The 22,350-nt window shown below is 36.9% G+C and overlaps 1 protein-coding gene across 1 annotated transcript in view; it reads left to right on the forward strand.

Annotated features, from left to right (window-relative positions):
* The window catches only part of DNAH9 (dynein axonemal heavy chain 9), a 722,341-nt gene that overhangs the window by 308,120 nt on the left and 391,871 nt on the right, over positions 1 to 22,350 (forward strand). Inside the window, exons 32-33 of the mRNA XM_007948048.2 lie at positions 4,036 to 4,246; positions 21,348 to 21,475. Of these exons, the coding sequence (XP_007946239.1) occupies positions 4,036 to 4,246; positions 21,348 to 21,475 (339 nt within the window). The remainder of the gene's footprint in view (positions 1 to 4,035; positions 4,247 to 21,347; positions 21,476 to 22,350) is intronic.

The following is a 22,350-nucleotide window of genomic DNA, read 5'->3' on the forward strand; positions in this document are numbered from 1 at the left end:
GGAGGGGTCGCTATGAGTTGGGGCCGACTCGACGGCATATAACAACAACAACAACAACAATATATATATAAAGAACATAATGGAACTTCAGAAGTCAGGGATTAAGAGAAAAGAATTAAAACTTCCTGGTTGGGGGATGGAGTGAAGAGGCAGTATAGGTGGCCCACAAAATTAATTAACACAGATTGACATGAGAACTTCTCACTGCAACATTATTAGAGAACAAGGAAGACATTCTTTCAAAGTTCTGAGGGGGAATGATTTTAAGACTAGAATTCTATTCTCAATAGAATTATTTTCAAAGACTCATATATTTTACCTCTTCTGATTAAGTTACTTGGTTAAGTTACTTTTGATTAAGTTACTTGAGGACATTCTACAACAAATGAAGATGAAAACAAGAAAAATGTAAAGTAACTCAATAATTGGAAAAAGAAATCTGGGAGTGACAGATGTCAGGAGACCTAGAAAGCAATCAATTCAAATTAGAATAATAAGTCAGTGGCCTCCAAGATAAAAGATTTCAAGAAGAATGAACATCTCCAAGAAGAGTGGACTGACAAGCTGAAAGTTCTTGTTTTTGTTTTTGTTTTTTCTTTTTTTTAACTTCAAAGTTATGGGGACTAATGCATATGTTATTTATTTCCTCTTAATAAGGAAAAGAAAGATAGTTAAAAACACCAAAAATGTCGTAGTCCCCAGAAAGAAAAAATAATAAACATGATATTGATGAATATATTATTGTTTTTGTGTGCCATCGAGTTGTTTCTGACTCTTCGTAAAACTGCCTCATAGGATTTACTAGGCTGTGATCTTTAAGGGAGCAGATTATCATGTCTTTTCTCCCATGGAGTTACTGGTGGGTTTGAACTACTGACCTCTTGGTTAGCAGCTGAGCATTTAACCATGGAACCACCAGAGCTTCTTGATCAATATATGAAGTATAATAAATTAGCATCCATATGACTTTGGATTGATGCTTGAAATATCTACTCTTAAGTCATGACATTGGGCCTATGGAGGACATAATATATTCCAGGCAAATACTTTCTTCTGTAGGAAAAAAATATCTACAGTCATAATAATGTAAACCATTTATTCATCTTTGGCTCTTAGAATCATGGAAAATATAAAACATCTAGGCATTTGGATGCTAACCAGGAGGCTGGCAGTTCAAACTCACCAGCCACTCCTCAGAAGGAAGACTGGGCAATTATCTTCCATAGAGATACCACATCAGAAACCCAAGGAGGGGTCGCTATGAGTTCAATCGACTTGACATCAATGAGTTTGGTTTGATTTGGCTTTAAATATAATGACAGAAGAGGATGTAAATATTACCAAAAATGACAATATAGAAGTAAACTTTGGTACAGAGCAGGACCTGGACATGGAAAAGGAAACAAGGATAGGGAAAAATATATATTAATCTTACAAAAAATAATAAAAGTCATAAAATATCAATAAAAAATGATTAATTCATAACAGCCAAAGGTGAAAGAACTCAAATGTCCATCAACTGATGAATGGGTAAACAAAATGTTGTCTACTCATATAATGGAATATTTTTCTGAAACAAAAAATAAAAAGAAAGAAGTACTGATACATGCTACAACATGGATGAACCTTGAAAATATTATTCTAAGTAAAAGAAGCCAGTTATAAACAACTATATGTTTTCTGATTCCATTTATATTAAATGTCCAGAATAAGCAAATCTATAGAGACAGAAAGCAAATTAGTTGTTACCTACCATTGAGATGAGATAGGTGGGAGTGCCATAACTGAAACTGATGATTTTGCCTCCAAAACAGCCGTTTATCTGAAATCTTCATGCTGGGCTTAGTGGTACTGCTCTCTTCCTAATTCCCTGCTTGTATAATTCTAGAATTCTTTTTGACACCTGTCACACTTTTTTTTTTTTTTTTTTAAGGAGTCACTTTTTTTTTCTTTTTTTTTTTTGTCATAAGAAAAGATCAGCCTTATGGTCTGATAGAGACTGGTGGAACCCCCAAGACTGGCTCTTAGACACTCCTGAAGCCTGGATCTGAAATCACCCCCAGGGATTAACTTTCAGCCAACCAGTAGACAGACCTATAAAGTATAATAATAATAACAGCAGGGAGGAATGTACTCCTCAGTACATAACCAACCAACAGGGCAACATTTGCCCAAAAGCAAAGCTCAGAAGGCAGGAAAGGACAAAGAAGGACAGATGGAAATGGAGAACCTAGGGAGGAAGTGGAAAGAAAGCTATTACATTGAGGAGATTGCAACTAATGTCAAAAAAACAAAATGTGTATAAATTGTTGGATGGAAAACTAATATGCTCTATAAACTTGTACCCAATCTACCATAAAATTTTTTTTTAATGAATAATTTTCTTCTTTCTGACTCATCATTATTTTTTAAAATGTGGAATAAATGAATAAAATGTGTGGGGGCAAAAACTGCCCATTGTCCCACCACTAGTTCAACATTCTGGTACATTTCCCCTCCAGTTCACTCTCCTCTGCTCTTAGGGCTATTACAGTGGAAAATATGAATACCTGATTTATAATAAAGTTTAGATATTTTCACTCATCATATAACAGGGCCTTCATGATCAGACCCATTCAACCTTTCCTGCTTTCTTTCATGTTTTCAACAAATATTTGTTCAGCCCTTGGTATGTGCCATATTCTCTACTACCCACTGCCGTCAAGTCGGATCTGACTTATAGTGACCCCTCCTTGGGTCTCCAAGGCAGTATCACTACGGAAGTAGATTGCCCAATCTTCCTTCCAAGGAGTGGCTGATGGGTTTGAACCGCCAGCCTTCTGGTTAGCACTCAAGTGCCTTAGGCACTATGCCACCAGAGCTCCTTATTCTCTACTCTACTAGATACTGGAAAGAGATAAAAACCCAGTCTTGCCTGCCTTCAAGGATCTGATAATCTGATCGAGAGACAGATACATAATCATTGCAATATTGGTAAGTTCTAGAAGGCAGGATGTAGGCATGAAGAAGGTTCTATATAAAAGCATAGACATGGAGCATTTAACCCAGACTGAAGGCTTCCTGGGGGATGTGTAAGGTGGGCCAGAGGAAGGAAGGAGAAAGACAACTCAAAGAGAAAGATACCATATACCACAGTATAGATTAAGGAAGAGGTTTATTGAAAAATCCAAGTACTTGTTTGGCTAAAGTATGTATGTTGGGGCATAAGACTATGAAAGCTTGTATAAGCTAGGCTATACAAAGGCTCAATAAGCCAGGCTAAAGAGTTGGGATTTCATCACCAAAACTCTGGAGAACCACTGAAGCAATAGTGATGATAGTAACACGATCAGATTTTCATTCCAATAAATGTACTCTTCAGCACTATGGGTGATGAATTGGAGTCTGAAAGGTAAGCCTAGAGGCCAGATGGAAGAAGAGAGATGAGAGCCCCAATGCTGCCATTGTTCCCAAGGGACTCCTTGACTCCAGCTTCATCAAACCATTTGGTCAATGATGTCATATCTTTATTACACCTCAAGTCTTTATTACCTCTGCCTGGAATATCCTTCTTGTTCATGTTCTAGGCAAACCCCTATCATCCCTGAAGCCCCCATTCAAATGTCCTTCCTCCCTGAAGCCTTTCTTGATCCCTTTACTTGTACAAAATCAATTGCTCCCTCATCTGTGTCCCCACATAACTTTATAAACATCTCCACATTAACACTTATCACCTTATATTTTAATAACTTATCAGCACAACTTTTTTACACATTATACTATAAGGTGTAAAGGGTAGGAAACTCATCTCTGTATGTCCATCACCTGGTACATTTTCTAGCACTTAGTTGGTGACTAATGATTATATGACTGAATGATAAGTAAGCAAATAAATGAATCATCCCTAACATTTAGGATTCCTTCATATGTTGGGATGATAACCATCTATTGTTGACTTTGAATGTCACTTTAGACACCAGTCTGGCTCACAGAAGAGCAGTTAGGATATAGAAGCATGAAAAGTTAGTCACTCTGACTGAACTCCATATCTTGCAGGTGGTCCAACTGGAGGAGTTGCTAGCCGTACGGCACTCTGTGTTTGTGGTGGGCAGTGCTGGTACTGGGAAGTCTCAGGTGCTGAGGTCCTTGCACAAGACCTATCAGATCATGAAACGTCGACCTGTCTGGACTGACCTAAATCCCAAAGCTGTCACAAATGATGAACTCTTTGGCATCATCAACCCAGCCACAAGAGAATGGAAGGATGGTAAGAGTGGTGTCTCAGTTACCTAGTGCTGCTGTAAGACAAATTCCACTAATGGGTGGCTGTCATAGTTAAGGTTGTGTGTCAGCTTGGCTAGGCCTTGGTTTTGAGTGACTTGGTAGTTGGGTATAGTTATTGCCTATAATGATATTATAATCACCTCCATGGTGGAGTCTGCTGTGAGCAGCTAAGTAGTTGAAGGGGAGTAAACTTAGGAATACAGACTACCTCAAGTATATATGGAGAAACTTTGAGAAAGTTATCAAACTTTTCACCACATTTGTATCCTGCTCTTGGCTGAGTCTTCATCTCCAGTTCCTGGGCTTGAACCAGTGGCCTATCGAGTTGTCTTCCAATATTGGGATTGTTTCTGGTCTTGAACCAGTGGCTTGCCATGTGGCCTTTGGATTGTGCCATTTTACTTTCTGACTTTGGGTCCATCAGCCTCCAGTTCCAGTGGGCTTGGGACAAGAGGCAGAGCTGAAGCTCAAGATTGAGGGGCCCTCACCCAGCCCCTAAAGCTGGCACTCTGAATTTGGACTTCTAGCCTCCTAAACTATAAAGAATAAACTATTTGTTAAAGCCATCCACTTGTGGTTATTCTGATATAGCAGCACTAGAGAATGGCATAGTGCCAAAGACATTTGACTGCTAACCAGAAGGTTGGTGGTCCAAACCCACCAGCTGCTCTGCAAAAGGAAGATAGAGCAATCTACTTCTGTAAAGATTTACCACCTCAGAAACCCAGTGGGAGTCCCTATGAGTCAGAATTGACTTGATGGCAAATCTGCTCTACCCAAAGCCAACTGATTTGTTCATGTGTAACTATGTGAGCATATTCCACCTGAATTTAGAGGCCATCTCAAGGACAGATTTGACACACTAGACACTAATGACTGAAGTTCAGATGACATCAAGAACATCATACATGAAGAAAGCAAAAGGTCATTAGAAAGATAGCAAAGAAATTAAAGACCAAAATGGATGTTGGAAGAGACTCTGGAACTTGTTTCTGTACACACAGTAGTTAAGAAAAATGGAAGAAATGAAGTAAAAGAACTAAACTAAAGATTTCTTAAGGTAGCTCTAGAAGACAAAGTAAAGTATTATAATAAAATGTGAAAAGATCTGGGTTTAGAAAACCAAAGAGGGAAGAACAAGCTCAGGATTTCTCAAGCTGAAAGAAGTCAGGAAAAAATTCAGACTTTGAGTTACAATGTTGAAGTATTCTCTGGGCAAAATAAGGGAGACCTGGTGGGACAGTTGTTAAAGCACTGGGCTCCTAACCAGAAGGCCAGTGGTTCAAACCCAGCAACTGCTCCATGGGAGAAAGATGTGACAGTCTGCTTCCATAAAGATTTACAGCCTTGGAAACCTTATGGGGACATTCTACCCTGCTCTATAGGGTCACTATGAGTTGGAAACAACTCAAAAACAGTGAGTTTTGAGTTATGGGCAAGATAACGAACAATACAGGAAGCATCAAAAAAAGATAGAAGGAATAGATAGAGTCATTGTTCCAAAAAAGGAATTGATCAATGTTCAGGAAGTAGCATATAATCAAGAACCAATGGTATTGAAGGCAGAAGGCCCAATATGCAGTGAAGTCATTAGCAAAACACAGTGTTCCAGGAATTGATGGATACCAACTGAGATGTTTTAACAAACAGATGCAAGGCTAAAAGCTCTCACTCATTTGTGCCAAGAAATTTGAAAGGCAACTACTTGGCCAAAAGCCTGGAAGAGATCCATATTTGTGACCATTCAAAAAAAAGTAGTCCAACAGAACTACAGAAATTATTGAACAATATCATTAATATCACACACAAGTAAAATTTTACTGAAGAGAATTTTTTAAAAATTATTACTTCAGTACATTGACAGGGAACTACTGGAAATCAAGGTTGGATTCAGAAGAGGATGTGAAATCTGCTAATGACAGAAAGATCTTGCATGAAAGCAGAGAATACCAGAAAGATGTTCACCTGTGTTTTATTGACTCTGAAGACATTTGACTATGTGGATCATAACAAATTATGAATAACATTGAGAAGATGGGAATGCCAGAAAAATGAATTGTGCTCACACAGAACCTATACACAGACCAATAGACAGTTATTCAAACAGAAAAAGGAGATACTGCATGGATAAAATCAGGAAAAGTGTGCATCAGGGTTGTATCCTTACACCATACTTTTCAATCTGTATGCTGAGCAAATAATCCAAGAAGCTAAACTATATGAAGAAGAGCATGGCATCAGGATTGGAAGAAGGCTCATTTACAACTTTGCTTGCTGAAAGTAGGATGACTTGAGGCACTTATTGGTGAAGATTAAAGACCACAGTCTGCAGTTTGGGTTACATCTCAACATAAAGAAAATGAAAATCTTCACAAATGGCTCAATAGGCAACATCATGATGAATGAAGAAAATAATGACTTTGTCGAGGATTTTATTTTATTTGGATCCACATTCAACACCTGTGGAAGCAGCAGTCAAGAAATCAAGTGATGTATTGCATCGGGCAAATCTACTACAAAAGACCTCTTTCAGTTGTTAAAGATGACATTTTGAGAACTATGGTGCACCTAACCCAAGCCCTTGTATTTTAAATTGCCTCAAATGCATGTGAAAGCTGGACAATGGAACAATAAGACCAAAGAATTGATGTGCATTAGAATTACGGTGTTGGCAAAGAATATTAAATATACCATGGACTTCAGAAGAATGAGCAAATCTGTCTTGATGAGACTTCATCTCACTTACTTCGGGCATGTTATCAAGAGGGATCAGTCCCTGGAGAAGGACATCATGCTTGGTAAAGTAGAGGGTCAGCAAAAAAGAGTAAAACCTTCTATGAGATGAATTGACACAGTGGGCTGCAACAACAGGCTCAAACATAGAAACAATTGTGAGAATGGTGCAAAATTGGGTGGTGTTACATGCTGATGTATGTAGGGTCTCTATGAGTTGGAACTATCTCAGTAACACCTAACATCAGCAACTACAAACTAATCTATACTGGAAACTAGACTAGTATTAGACCAAACACCTGGGAATCAAAGTCTAGCCAAGTTGACCTAGCCAACTTGACATGTAAAATTAACCTCACAAGTGAGATGTCCCTAGGAAAAAGTTGCCTGCCATTCTCATTCCTTTGGGCAGGCTTGAATGAATGAGTGAACTACAGAGGAGAGAATATTGAACTTAGCTGTTGTGACAGGAGAAAAAGATGAAAAGACTAGTAGAAATGAAGGGACCAATTTTGACTTGGAGAGAAAGTCAACTGTTTGGATAGTCTTCCTTGGGGACCTCTTCCAGATGCACCTTCAGCGAGGTACATAAAATGAATAATTGGCCTATAATTTAGTGATTCTGGACACAAGCTGTGGCACGGAGTTTCTACATTACCCAGCAGTGAGTTGGATTCTGAAGCCTCTGCCTCTTTCCTCAGGATGTGGTGAGTCTAGCATCCCACAGAGGCCCTTCTTCCTATTGGCATTGCCAATATAACAGGGAAGCTACATGATGCAAAACACTGTGCCTAGATGAGGACCCAAGTGATGCTGGAGACATACCAAGACATTCAAAAAGGTCATTGATAACTAGGAGAAAGCAGAAAAAGATAGTGGAGAAACTCTCTGTGAGCTGATAAGGACCTCTTTGTAAAACTTATGTGGTTTCTAGAATGAGAAAATATAAGCTTTTGAATGCCCTTATGTCTGATGACATGAAAGTGAAACTCCCCAGATTTCTCTAATTTAGGACCTTTGATCAGAGTAGTAGAATAAAGGGCTCTAAGGATCTGCCCTTCTAATTTTTATATCCCTATTAGTGAGGCTTAGCATCTTTTCCTCTTTTTTGGTCTTAGTGGTTTGCTCTTCTGTGATTTTATTTCCTTGGTCATTTTCTTATTAGTTTTGTTGTTGTTATTTGCTGTTGAGTCAGACCCGACTCATAGCGACCACTCCTTGGGTTTCCGAGGCAGTATCACTATGGAAGTAGATTGACCAGCCTTCCTTCAGTGAAGTAGCTGGTGGGTTTGAACTGCCAGCCTTCTGGTGAGCAGTCAAGTGCCTTAGGCACTACACTACCAGAGCTCCTTTCTTATTAGTAGAGTTTGTTATATAAAGAGATATTAACCTTTTACCTGCCATATGCATTCATTGCAAATGTGTTGTTTTTTCCCCACCAGTCTTCTGTTTGTCTATACATATTTTATGGTATATTTTACCATGCACTTTAAAAAAAAATGAATTTTGGAGGGAGTCCTGGTAAGATGGCAGAATAGGCAGATAAACTACATAGACCCTCTTCAACAAAGAAAAGAGGGACCAATTAACACAGATACAGAAGATCCTGGAGCCCTGAGCTTTGAAGGGAAGGATATAGAAGGGCATTAAACTCCAACTAGTAGAAAAACCTGTATGAAAACAATGAAAAAGGAAACATACAGAACTGTGGACTGTCAGCGACCCAGATGGCATGAACAGCTTGGATATTGCCAAGTGGTGTTAGCATCTAAGAATTAACCTAAAAATTGGCCCTGCTAGCCAGGGGCTGCATGGAGGACTGCACAAAAGGCTGGTGAATAAAAGGGGAAGCAGCAAAGAGGGAGACGGGCTGAGCTGTGGACTTCTGGCTGTCCAGAGGGTGCAGCCTTTTTGAATGTTTACAAGTGGTTCAACCATTTTGGATATTTAAAACAACAGTGTCCTCTCAGATTCCAGGGACCTAGAATAGTCTCCACTTGCTGGGGACTGCAAGGGCATACTGGACACTGAGGACTGGAAAAGTGTGATATTCCCTTTGTTAGTCTTAGACCCCACACCCTCTTAGTGAATAGATGTGCAGCCATCTCTCACTCCTACACTTCTTCTGGGCTGGCAGGAATTCCATCCCAATCTGTGTACTCTGACAAAGCTTGGGTGCCATGCCCTACCCCCTCCATAGATTTTTTTCCTTTATTTCCAGTTTTTTTTTTTGTCTGTTTTAAAACTATTATTATTATTATTCATCTTTTTTATTATTATTTCTTCTTTCCTTCCAGGTTCTAGTTTTTGGCTTTTTCTTCCTTCCCTTTTCCTGGTTCCCATTTTCTTTGTTGTGGTTCTCCCCATTCCTTGTTTTTCTTTTACCATTTTTTACTATTTTTTTCTTCATTATTCTCCTACTTTACTTCTTTTCTCTTATTCTCCCCTCTCACCCCCAACCCTGAAATATTGTGGGATTTGATTTTCTGCCTTTTTCTATTCATAGTTCTTCTGGCTTTTTAAAGTATTTCTTTAGGTATTTTCTCTCATTTATTGCGTTTCCTCTTTTTTTGTTTTTTAGTTTTCTTTTTCTCTTTTTGGTGATAGTTCCTGCATGTTTATATGGTGTGTGTTTTTTGTCCTCTGCTTTTACATTTTTGATGGTTTTTCACTTATTGTTTTTGTCTAAGTGAGTGGGAGACAGCAACTATCCCCATATGACCGAACCACACCTGCACCATCTGCAGCTCCATTTACTGAGTGAGAGCCACCACTTCCTTCTGCACCAACTAACCAAAGATACATGACCACCAATAAAAGCTTGACTCATCATTAACTACTCTTCACAATTAGCAGAGAGTGTGGCCACTCTCATTCTCTATTACACCCACCAGGAGACAGGTGGTAAGTGCGTAAGTACTGCCAACTAGCGAATAGAGGATCACAGGATCCTGCTTACTCAGATACATCCAAAGAAAACAGAAATCTTGGGTTTCACTTGCCAGTCTTCTGGTTAGCAGTCAAATGCCTTAGGCACTACACCATCAGAGATCCTCTCCATCATATAATCACCAATTCAGTATAAATACAACAAACTCACAATGTCTTGGAGACAACAGACCATCAGAGTTCACACAAAGAAGCACGATAAAGCAGGAAAAACAAGGTACCAAGATACAGACCCAGAACATATCCCTGAGGAAGAAGCAGCATTGGAACTCCCTTATAAGGAATTCAAAAGAATTGTATTTAGGTACCTTCAAGGAACTGAGAAACAGATCAAGGAAAACACTGGAAAAAATAAGGAAAACACAGACAAAACCCTAGAAAATTTTTGGAATAAAATACAAGAACAAAATGACAAAATAAATGAAAAATTAGAAATGATACAAAATCTACAAATAGAAATACAGAACATTAATATTAAATTTTCAGATGTAGATAACACATTAAAAGCATAAAAAAGTAGAATCAAATCAATGGAAGAGAGAATTAATGAGATTGAAGACAAATACCTGAATACTTCTTTGGAAAGGGATCACTTAAACAAAAGATCAAAACAAAATGAAGAAATCCTACGATTCATGTGGGATACCATGGAAAGGAATAACCTACATGTCATCGGAATTCCAGAACCAGAAAGAGAAAAAGAAAACCACTGAGAAAATTGTACAAGATTTGTTGGAAGAGAACTTCTCTGATATGATGAAAGATGAGAATATATCCATTCGGGAAGTCCAACAAACCCCAAACAGGATAGACCCTAGAAGAAAATCACTAAGATATATCATAATCTAGCTCACCAGAACTAAAAACAAAGAAAGAATCCTGAAAGCATCATGGAAAAAAAGAGAACTTATCTACAAAGGGCAACCAATAAAACTAAGCTCTGATATATCAGCAGAAACCATGCAGGTGAGAAGGCAATGGGATGGAACATATAAAACCCTGAAAGAGAAAAACAAAAAATCCAGCATTATATACCCAGCAAAACTGTCCCTCACATATGATGTTCAAATTAGGAGATTTCCTGATAAGCAGACATAAAGTGAATTTGTTAAAACCAGACCAACTTTACAAGAGATACTAAAGGGAGTCCTTTGAACAGAGAACCAATAATAGCAAACAACAAGTGACATTAACACATGATGACATAACCCAGAAACAAACAGCTATGGAAGAATCCAAAGCAAAATAAGCTTACAAGATTATAACAGGGAACCAGAGACATCAATTAGTAAATGAAGACAACTACAAACTAAAAAGAGGGGAAAAAATAATGTAGTTACAGAACTTCTAAATGGTGAGGAAGTCAAGAGAGTTGCAAGATAGAATGGAGTGTTCTAAACTCAGGCAGAAAATTATAAATCACAAGGTAACCTCAAAGAAACATGATAAACCTTCACATCACAATAAAAAAAAGGACCAAAACCAAAAACCAAACTCACTCTCAAGTCGGATACAACTCATAGCGACTCTCCTTGGGTTTCTGAGGTGGTATCACTACAGAAGTAAATTGTTCAACCTTCCTTCTGAGGAATGGCTGGTGGGTTTGAACTTCCCACTTTTTAGTTAGCAGTCAAATGCCTTAGGTAAAAAAAGAGGACAAGCACAAATATTTAGCAGATATGGAAACAACAGCAACAAAGGAAATGATAACATGATTCACAAATATAATGAGCTCAGCACAGGAAATTATATGGAACAAAGAAATCAAGAAAAACACAAAACAAAATGATAGCAACAAATTCATACTTGTCCATAATTACACTGAATGAAAATGGATTAGATGCACCACTCAAGAGACAGAGAGTTACAGAATGGATAAGAAATTATAACCCATCAATATGCTGTCTACAAGAGACACACCTAAGACAAAGACAAAAATAGACTAAAAATCAAAGATTAGCAAAAGATATATTAAGCAAATAGCAATCAGAAAAGAGCAGGAGTGGCAATATTAATTTCTGATAAAATTGACTTTAAGACAAAAACCACCATAAGATACAAGAAAGGACATTATATAATGACTAAAGGATCGATCAAACATAATATCTATGGACCCAAAGAAAGAATCCCAAAAAACATAAATCAGAATTTAACAGAATTGAAAAGACAACTAGATGATTCCACAGTCATAATAGGAGACTTTAATACACCACTTTCAATGAAAGAACAACTAGGAAAAAAACTCAACAAAGATGCAGAAGAACTAAACAATACAATCCACCAACTTGACCTTATAGGTGTCTACAGAGCACTTCACTCAACAACAGCACAAAATACCTTCTTTTTAAGTGCACATGGAACATTCTCCATGATAGACTATATGTTAGGCCACAAAACAAGCCTTAATCAATGTAAAACCATTGAAACACTGCAAAGCATCTTCTCAGATCACAATGCTATAAAATTAAAATAAACAATAGGAATATCAGTGAAAAAAGAGCGAACACATAGAATTTGAACAACACCTTCCTTAAGAATGACTGAGTAAGAGAATAAATTTTAAAAATGCAATTAAAAAATTCCTGAATCAAATGAGAATGAAAACACAACATACCAAAATCTTTGGGACAAAGCAAAAGCAGTGATCAGAGGCCAATTTATAGCAATAAATGTACACATCAAAAAAGAAAGAGGCAAAAGCAACACCTTAACCCAACATCTCCAACAATTAGAAAAAGAGAAACAAAACAAAAAAAAAAAAGCCTACAGATACCAGAAGAAAGGAAATAATAAAGATTCAAGCAAAACCATAAAACAAAAAATAGAAAGACAATAGAAAAAATCAACAAGACTAGAAGTTGGTTTTTGAAAAGATTAATAAAATTGACAAACCACTGGCAAATTTAACAGAGGGAAAAAGGGAGCGAATACAAATAACACAAATAAGAAATGAAATAGGCGACATCACAACAGGACCAACTGAAATAAAAAGGATATAAGGATACTGTGAAAAACTGTATTCCAACAAATTTGAAAATCTAGAAGAAATTAACAGACTTCTGGAAACATACTCTTACTTAAACTAACACAGACTGAGGTGGAAGAGTTGAACTGACCCATAACAAAAGAAGCAATTGAACAGGTCATAAAAATATTACCAACAAAAAATCCTGGCTCAGACAGTTTCACCAGAGAATTCTACCAAACATTCAGAGAAGAACTGACACCAATCCTACTCAGACTATTCCAGAAAATCAAAAAGGATGGAATCCTCCCAAATTCATTTTACGAAACAAACTTAACCTTGATACAAAAACTGGGCAAAGACATCACTAAAAAGGAAAACTACACACTAATAACCCTCATGCACGTAGATACAAAAATCTTCAACAAAATCCTAGCCAATAGACTCCAACAACATATTAAAAAAATAATTCATTATGACCAAGTGGGGTTCATATCAGATATGCAGGGATGGTTCAAAATTAGAAAAACAATCAACGTCATCCATCACATAAAGGAAAAGAACCACAAGATCATATCAATCAATGCAGAAAAGGTATTTGATAAAATCCAACACCCATTCCTGATCAAAACTCTCAGCAAAATAAGAATAGAAATGGCATTCCTTGACATAATAAAGGGCATATATGCAAAACCAACAACCAACATTATTTAAAATGGAGAGAGACTGAAACCATTCCTCTTGTGAACAGGAACCATACACAGATGCCCTCCATCACCACTTCTATTCAACATTGTATTGGAAGTCCTAGCCAGGACAGTAAGGCAAAAAAGGGAAATCAAAAGCATTCAAACTGGTAAGGAAGAAGGTAAACTATCCCTGTTTGCTGATGATATGATCATATACATAGAAAACTCAAGAGACTCAGTAAAAAAAAAAAAAAAAAAAAATTGGAACTAATTGAGAGATTTAACATAGTAGAAGGATACAAGATCAACATACAAAAATAAATTGAATTCCTCAACACCAGAAAAGAGATTGCTGAAAAAGAAATAAAGAAAACAATACCATTTACAATGGCAACCAAAAAAATAAGATACTTGGGAATAAATCTTACCAGGGACACAAAAGACCTGTACAAAGAAAACTATGAAAGAATACTTCAAGAAACCATAAGAGATCTACAGAAATGGAAGAACATACCATGCTCATGGATAGGAAAATTCAACATTGTGAAAATGTCAGTTCTACCCAAAGCAACCTATACATTCAATGTAATTCCAATCCAGATCCCATCAACTTTCTTTAAGGATATGGAAAAAAACAATCACTAACTTTGTATAGAAAAGAAAGAGACCTCAGATAAGCAAAGCACTATGGAAGAAGAACAAAATAGGAAGTCTCACACTCCCAGATCAAACTTATAGACCAATAGAATAGAATAACAACAGATACATAGACCAATAGAATAGAATTGAGAACCCAGAAATAGATCCATTGACCTATGGTCAGCTGCTCCTTGATAAAGAGCTGAAATTCATTAAATTCATTAAATGGGGAAGATAAGGTCTCTTTAACAATGGTGCTGGCAAAACTGGATATTCATTTGAAGACAAATGAAACAAGATCTGTACCTCACACCATACACAAAAACTAACTCCAGATGGCTCAAAGACTTCAGTGTGAAACCTAAAGCTATGAAGTTCCTCAAGGAAAAAAAGAGGCAAATTTAGGTACCCTAATATATAGTATAAATAGACTGTCAAAACATAGGCCAAAATGCACAAACACCAGAAGAGACACGAGATGAATGGGACTTTCCAAAAATTAAATTTTTATGTACTCCAAAAGACTTCTCCAAAAGAGTAAAAAGAGAACCTACAGATTGGGAAAAAGTATTTGGTAACAACATATCTGACAAGGGACTTATCTCTAGAATTTATAGAAAACTCCAACAACAAAAAGACAAATAATCCAATTTTAAAAATGGTCAGATGATGAATAGACACTTCACCAAGGAGGATATTCAGGCAGCCAACAAATACATGAAGAAATGCTCTCGATCATTAGCCATTAGAGTGATGCAAATCAAAACAACAATGAGATAACATCTTGCCCCAGCACTAGTAGCAAAGTTCAACAAGACAGAAAATAACAAATGCTGGCGAGGTTGTGGAGAGATTGGGACTCTCATACACTGCTGGTGGGACTGTCAAATGATACAACCATTGTGGAAAGCAGTGTGGTAATTCATTATAAAGTTGGGATTAGAAATACAATTTGCCCCAGCAATGCTATTACTAGGTATATATCCTAAAGAGGTGAGAGCTACAACAATAACAGATATATGCAAACCCATGTTCATTGCAGCACTATTTACAATAGCAAAAAGATGGAAACAACCTAGGTGCCCATCAACAGAAGAATGGATAACCAAACTGTGGTACATACACACAATGGAATACTATGCAACCCTAAAGAATAATGTAGAATCAGCAAAACACCACATAACGTAGGAGGGGAGGAGAGGGAACACTGCTAGATAGGTAGAGATAAGTATTGATTTAGGTGAAGGGAAGGGCAAGGTACCAAATGTGAGTGATCAACACAGTGGCATTGAGGAAGAGGAAGACATAGAAAGGTGCATGGGAGGTACATACAACAAAGACGAATCCTTTTGCACATACAGTTACTGCGTTGTCAGTGATGGCAAACATTGATATATGGGAACATAGATGGGTGGACAGGCTGAACGATTAGGTATGTCTGTGCAGTGGGGAGTGTGCCCATGACCATGTATAGGGTTGGCAGACAGTGTTTCTATAAGTGTATTTGTATGTTTTGTAAGAATTTTGAGGTGTATAGTAGAGCTGACAAGGGACAAAGTTATAGTCAATTCTTGGCCACAGCCAACTACCCAGAGGAAGTGAGTAGTTGGACCTGTGGGCTCAGGACCATGATCACAGGGGACATCAAGGTCAATTGGCATAATATACTACACAAAAAGATTGTTCCACAACCTATTTTGGCAAATAGTGACTGGGATTTTAAATACTTGCAAGCAGCCATCTAGATGCAACGATTGGTCTTTCCTCATCCAGAGCAAAGAAGAATGAAGAAAATGAAAGATGCATGGAAATAATTAGTCCAAGGGACTAGTACACCATGTGATCCTCAGTCTATGTGACTATGAGACCAGAAGAGCTAGATGGTGCCTGGCTACCACTGTCAACCACTTGGAGGAAGATCTGTGTAGGCGATCCTGCATAGAGTGAGAGAACAATTTGGAACAAAATTCAAAATAATTTAAAAAAAACAGGTTTGCTGGTCTGATAGAGCCTGGTGGAACCCCTGAGACTATGGCCACTACCTGCCCTTCAGATGTGTAAATGAATCCAATCCTGTGGCTTTGAGCCAAACAAAAGACAGGCGTATGAGCTGAACATTTACATTAGGTAGATAGACACCTTGGAGAGATCAATCATGGGAGAATAGAAGGGCTTTGTATGCACAGGAAAAAAGCTCGGGGGGGGGGGCAGGAGTGCATGGCAGGGAAGGACACAGGGAAAAGGTAACTATGGGGAGGAAGTGAGAAGAGAGCTATTGCATTGTGGGAAATTTCAGTCAATGTCATCGCATAAAGTGTATGTGCACTGCTGTATAGAAAATTAATTTGCTCTGTAAACTTTCACCCAAATCACAATAAAAAAAAAAAAGTTTTAAAAAATGAATTTGCTCCGGTGTTTTTTTCAGGAGGCTTAATGGTGCAATGGTTAAATTCTCAGCTGCTAACTTAAAAGTTGAGGGTTTGAACCTACCACTGCTTGTAGTAGGAAGGACCTGGTGAAAGATTACAGTTTATGGGATAGTTATACTACATCATGTAGCGTTGCTATGAGTCAGTTCTTCTCTGTCATATAGAGTTACTATGAGTCAGAATCAATTTGACAGCACACAATAACAATTTTTTAGCGTCTGGAATTCCTATTTACTTTATAACTCTAACTTACAGCTGTAGATATAGTATCATAAATTTGGTTCTAAAGATTCTTTTCACATTAACATTTTTCTCCATCTGGAATTTATTTTTGGGCTTTGTATGAAATAGGGTAGAGAATCAACTTTATTTCCTTGCAGATGGATAATTGATTGTGCCAGCATCATTTATCAAGTAAACCATCCTTTTCTTCTGAATTTAAACAACAGTTTGTCATTTATTAAATTTCATATATACTAAGATCTGATTCTGGGCTTTCTACTCTGCTCCATTCATCTATTTATCTAATCCTGTAATTTAATGACTAGGGTCATTCTAATTTGGTTAAAATAATTTAATAGCATGCTTTAATATCTGTTAAAATAAGCCATTACTCAGTATCTTTTTGTAATTCTCTTCTAAGGCATGTCTTTTTCCATATTAAACTTAAACTTGTGGATTATAACTCAAACTTTTTAAACTCTGTTTTAATTCTACCTAAAATTTTAATTTATATATTAAATTGGGGAAAATTGACAAAAAAAATAAATCTGTACTAAATAATAGAACATACACATAAGTGGAATATATAATTATTTTTATAATTTTAGGATAATTTGATACAATTCAAATATAGTAGGATATTTTAATACATCTTTCCCAAAATTAGATCCAGTAGACAAAAGTAAGTATAGACATAGAAGAACAGGCAAATGCATCATCAAATTCAGTATAGCACATAGTTTTAGAACTTTGCATCCTAGAAACAGAAAATATTCCTTTCTTGGTTGGTTGAAGTAACATTTCCAAAAATTAACAATTTAGTTGGCTACAGAGGAAATGTAATGAGTTCAAAAGTATCAATTTACAGACTATGTTCTCTGATAATAATGCAGTGGTTAGAAACAGCTAGGAAGAAAATAACGAAAAATAATATTACTACTGTGAATCAAAGAGAACATTAAATTGATCAAAGAGAACATTAAACTGAAACCCATCTAAAAGACAATTGAAAAGGAGACTAATTAATGCAGAGAGTTAAGAGGCACATCTAAAACCTATAAGGAAAAGCTTTAAACTCTTTTCTTTATTATAGAAGATAGGTTATAAATACAAGAAGTTAGTATCCATCTTAATAAATTATTCAGAGTAATAAACTAAACCTGAAGAAAATTAGGAAGAAGGAACTAATAAAGATAATAGTTGAAATTAGTGGAAAGAAACAAAAAATTCATAGGGCAGAAAAATAAGAGTTCTTACAAAAGACCAATCAATTTTGAGCATCATTGATGAAAAAACAAAGGGAGTTAAGGTATATAAGATAAAGGAGATATAACAATAGATATATTAAAAAAAAAAAAAAAACTCACTGCCATTGAATGGATTCCAACTCATAGCAACCCCTCTTTGGGATTCCAAGGTGGTATCTCTACAGAAGTAGATTGCCCAGTCTTCCTTCCAAGGAGTGGCTGGTGGGTTTGAACTGCCAGACTTCTGGTTAGCAAGTCACATGCCTTAGGCACTACACCACCAGAGACAAAATTAGATTAGAAGATACTTAACTAGATGAAAACATATTTGAAAAACTGGAAGAAATAGGTAACACAGCAAAATATAAATCAATAAATGCACTCAACAAGAAGTAGAAAATTTGAGTAACAAAAAAGGGAACTTTTTATAGTAGTCAGAATAAAGAAAAAATGATCACAAAATCATAAAAAAAGACATCTCTCAAATAATTTTATTAAACCAGAATAATTTTGATAGCAACCCTCATGTCAAACTCCAAAGAAGTCCAATTTTACTTATTAATAAAAATGTAAAAATTCTAAATAAAATATTAATAAATAGAACCCAGCAGTATCTCAAAAGAATAATGCACTTTAACCAAGTAGAATATATTCCAGGAGAACATCATTTTAATCAATGAGTAGATACTAAAAACTCAACAGCCTGTCTGTGGGGTAGTAAATTACATGCCAGTCTTTGTAATTCCCACTTTGCCATGAGGAATTGAGTACTTGATAAAGTTATCCACCTGGGATATTTCTGTTGAAGCAGCACTAAGCAATCTTCTGGGAAATTTGCTCGCTCTCAGATGTTTAGAATGCTGATGTTGGGAATGGTTAGTTTTGCCACTCTGCCAGGCTTAAAATGAGCTCCCCTAAAGGCAGAAGAGGATTTCTCTGACTGCTGGCTGAGAGAAACGTGCTGCTGAGAGAGAGACTGCTGGCTGGGAGACAGCAGGCTGAGAGAGACTGAGTGCATTCCTAAACGTGAATTGTAGCCTGTTGCTTCCCTAATAAATCCCATAATCTGTGAGTTCTGAATGGCCACTGCAGCAAACTATCAAACCCAGTGGAGAGGTGGGTGCCACTGGAGAAACAGTTGGTGACAAGGTTAATGAGAGTGTTGGAGGGTGGCAGCATGTCTGGCCTCATAAGAGCAGGCCTTGGGCTGCTGATGGTGATTCAGTCTTCCTCTTGTGTAGTTAGAGGAGGTCAGAAGATGCAGCCTCCTTGCCCCTTTAGCACAGTCCTAAAATAATCATAATAAAAATTCTAAGTAAAATAAGAATAGAAAAAAATACTTTAAATATGATACATGCTCTTTACCTAAAGCAAAAAGAAGAGGAAAAATAAGTCATTCTGAATGAGGAGGCACTAGAGCAGTTCCCATTAAAATTAGGAAAAAGTGAGAGAGACCTATTATTAACATTATTCAGCATTGCTAGGGTATGTGGGTGGGTGATAAGAAAATACAGTAAAGATAAGAAAATGGAATATATGGAAAGGTTGGAGGAAAGGAGAAAAAGTTTTGTTGATTACATGACTTAATACCTAGAAAACCCAGTAGAAATTAATGAAAAATCACAGAATTAATAAGAAAATATTTTGAAGTAACCAAATATAAAATACACCTTTGGGAGCTTTTCACTAAACTGGCAATATCCATTGCCATTGAAAGCAACCCTGTTGAACAGAGTAGATCTCACCCACAGGGTTTTCAAGGCTGTTAAATTTTAGGGAAACAGATGGGCCTCATCTTTCTACCATAGAGTGGGTTCAAACCACTGACCTTTTGGTTAGCAGCCAAATGCTTTAACCATTGCACCACCAGAGCTCCTTAAACTAACAATTTAAAAAAAAAAAAAAAGGAAACCCAAACTCAGTGCCATCAAGTGGGATCCGACTCATAGCAACCCTTCCTTGGGTTTCTGAGGCAGTATTACTACTGAAGTAGATTGCCCAACCTTCCTTCTGAGGAGTGGCTGGTGGGTTTGAACCGCCAGTCTGGTTAGCAGTCAAATGTCTTAGGTGCTATGCCACCAAAGCTCCTAAACTAGCAATAGCTAACTAAAAATAGAAATATAGAAAAAAAGAAAAATCTCATTCAAATACTATGAATTATTTCAAACCTAGTTTCTGTTGAATCCAACTCATGGCAACCCCATGTGTGCCAGAGTAGACCTGTTTTCCACAGGATTTTCAGTGGCTGATTTTTCACAAGTGGATCACCAGGCCTTTCTTCTGAGATGCCTCTGGGTGGACTCAAACTTTCGGTTAGCAGGCAAGCTCATTAACCCTCTGTGCCACTCAGGGACTCCAGAAGTATTTAGGACTCCATTTAGGAAAAGAAATATATGAAAAACTAAAACCGTATTCAATAATGTAAAAAAAAAAAAAAAGTATCTGAATAAAAGAAAAGACATACCATGTTATTGACTGGGAAACTGGGAAAATTTATATATATAAATTAATATATAAATTTCCTATAACACCAATTAGAATCACACCAGGCCTGCCTTCTCTCAAAGCCTCCGCATTATGATGAATGGAAAGGTAAATCATTTGGCTGCTAACCAAAATTGGTGGTTGGAACCCACCAGCAGCTCTGTGGGAAAAAGATGAGGCAGTCTGCTGAAGATTTACAGCCTTGGAAATCCTATGGTTCAGTTTTATTCTGTCATATAGGGTCACTGTGAATTGAAATCAACTCAGTGGCAATGGATTTGATGAGGCAATTACAAAGCATGAAAATTTTACCCAAGAAAGTTTTATATAATTCCATCTTGTCACATTCCACCTGCTTAAATGATCTACTGGGTTCCTTATCAATTGAAAAACTAGTATCATTAGGTTTTGTTGCTGTTACAAGTTAGACTGAAACACAGAGAAAATGGCTCCTTGAGCACTGTCAAGTTTAGCGTTTGGCTGTTTATGGAAAAGTTGGCGGTTCAACCCTACCCAGAGGCACTTAGAAGAAAGGCCTAGCACTCTACGTTAGAAAAATCAGTCACTGTGAACCCTACTTACACACATGGGGTCACCATGAGTTGTAGTTAGCTGAATGCCAGCTGTTTTATTTTTTTCTGAGTATTGTAGTAACGGGGAAAGGCTAGGTTGAAAGAAAGAGGATTGATGAGGAAATGGAAAATAAGGATTTTGTTGTTTCTTTTAGGATTGTTCTCATCCATCATGAGAGAGCTTGCCAATATCACTCATGATGGGCCCAAGTGGATTTTGCTGGATGGTGACATAGATCCCATGTGGATTGAGTCTCTCAACACTGTAATGGATGATAACAAGGTATCAAGGGGAAAAGGGAAATCCCACACTATCCCTAAGTCAGTGGTGTCACAAGGGGAGCATGGAGGGTGCAGAATGCACTGGCTGACACTGTCAGAGGTAATGACATTGAAATGACTTTCTATAAAATTTTGGTGCAGTGTTTCAGCAGAAATTCTTTTTATTTTTTGTGAAAATATGCCTGTGCTTAGTTATAACAAAAACATTTTTCGTAAGCCCAGCTTACATGTATCAATGTACCTACAGAGCTAAAATTACACTAATTTACTTTTGCAACCTTCTAATGTGCTCTGGTCAGAGCTGTCATTATTATCCAATTACAATCATACATCAAATCACGTGGTTTTTTTTATATGTCTGCAACAAGCACACACTATTGTTTTTGTTACTGCTAGTCTTTTTATGGTTGCCAATTTTGCCAAATTTTCTGGTGTTTTTAGCTATATTATAGTGAGCAGTATTTGTGAACCTGTATCAATAACTATTTTGACAATGAAGTAGTGGATAAAAACAGGCTTCTGCTCAATTACTAATAATGTTGTAACCAATAATGTTGCAATTCAGTATAGAAAGATTTTATGAAACAATTTTGTTAGAATTCATATAATCTAAGAAATAGCACATGTAAGCAATTTATAATTATATTTATCACATATTATTCTATGATTTAAATTGATAGTTAAAATTACTAAGGATTCTTTTTTTTTAATTATTTTATTTTGATTTCGGTGAAGATTTACAGAGCAAATTCACTTTTCATACAGCAGTTCACATATACTTCGTCTCATGTCATTGACCACAATTTACCACAATGCAACAGCTCCCCTCCCACTTCCTCCCCATAGTTATCTCTTCCCAGTGTCCATCCCTCCATA

This window comes from Orycteropus afer, unplaced genomic scaffold (assembly GCF_000298275.1).
Source record: "Orycteropus afer afer isolate SDZICR_OR568_19922 unplaced genomic scaffold, OryAfe1.0 scaffold00199, whole genome shotgun sequence".
Classification (NCBI taxonomy): domain Eukaryota; kingdom Metazoa; phylum Chordata; class Mammalia; order Tubulidentata; family Orycteropodidae; genus Orycteropus; species Orycteropus afer.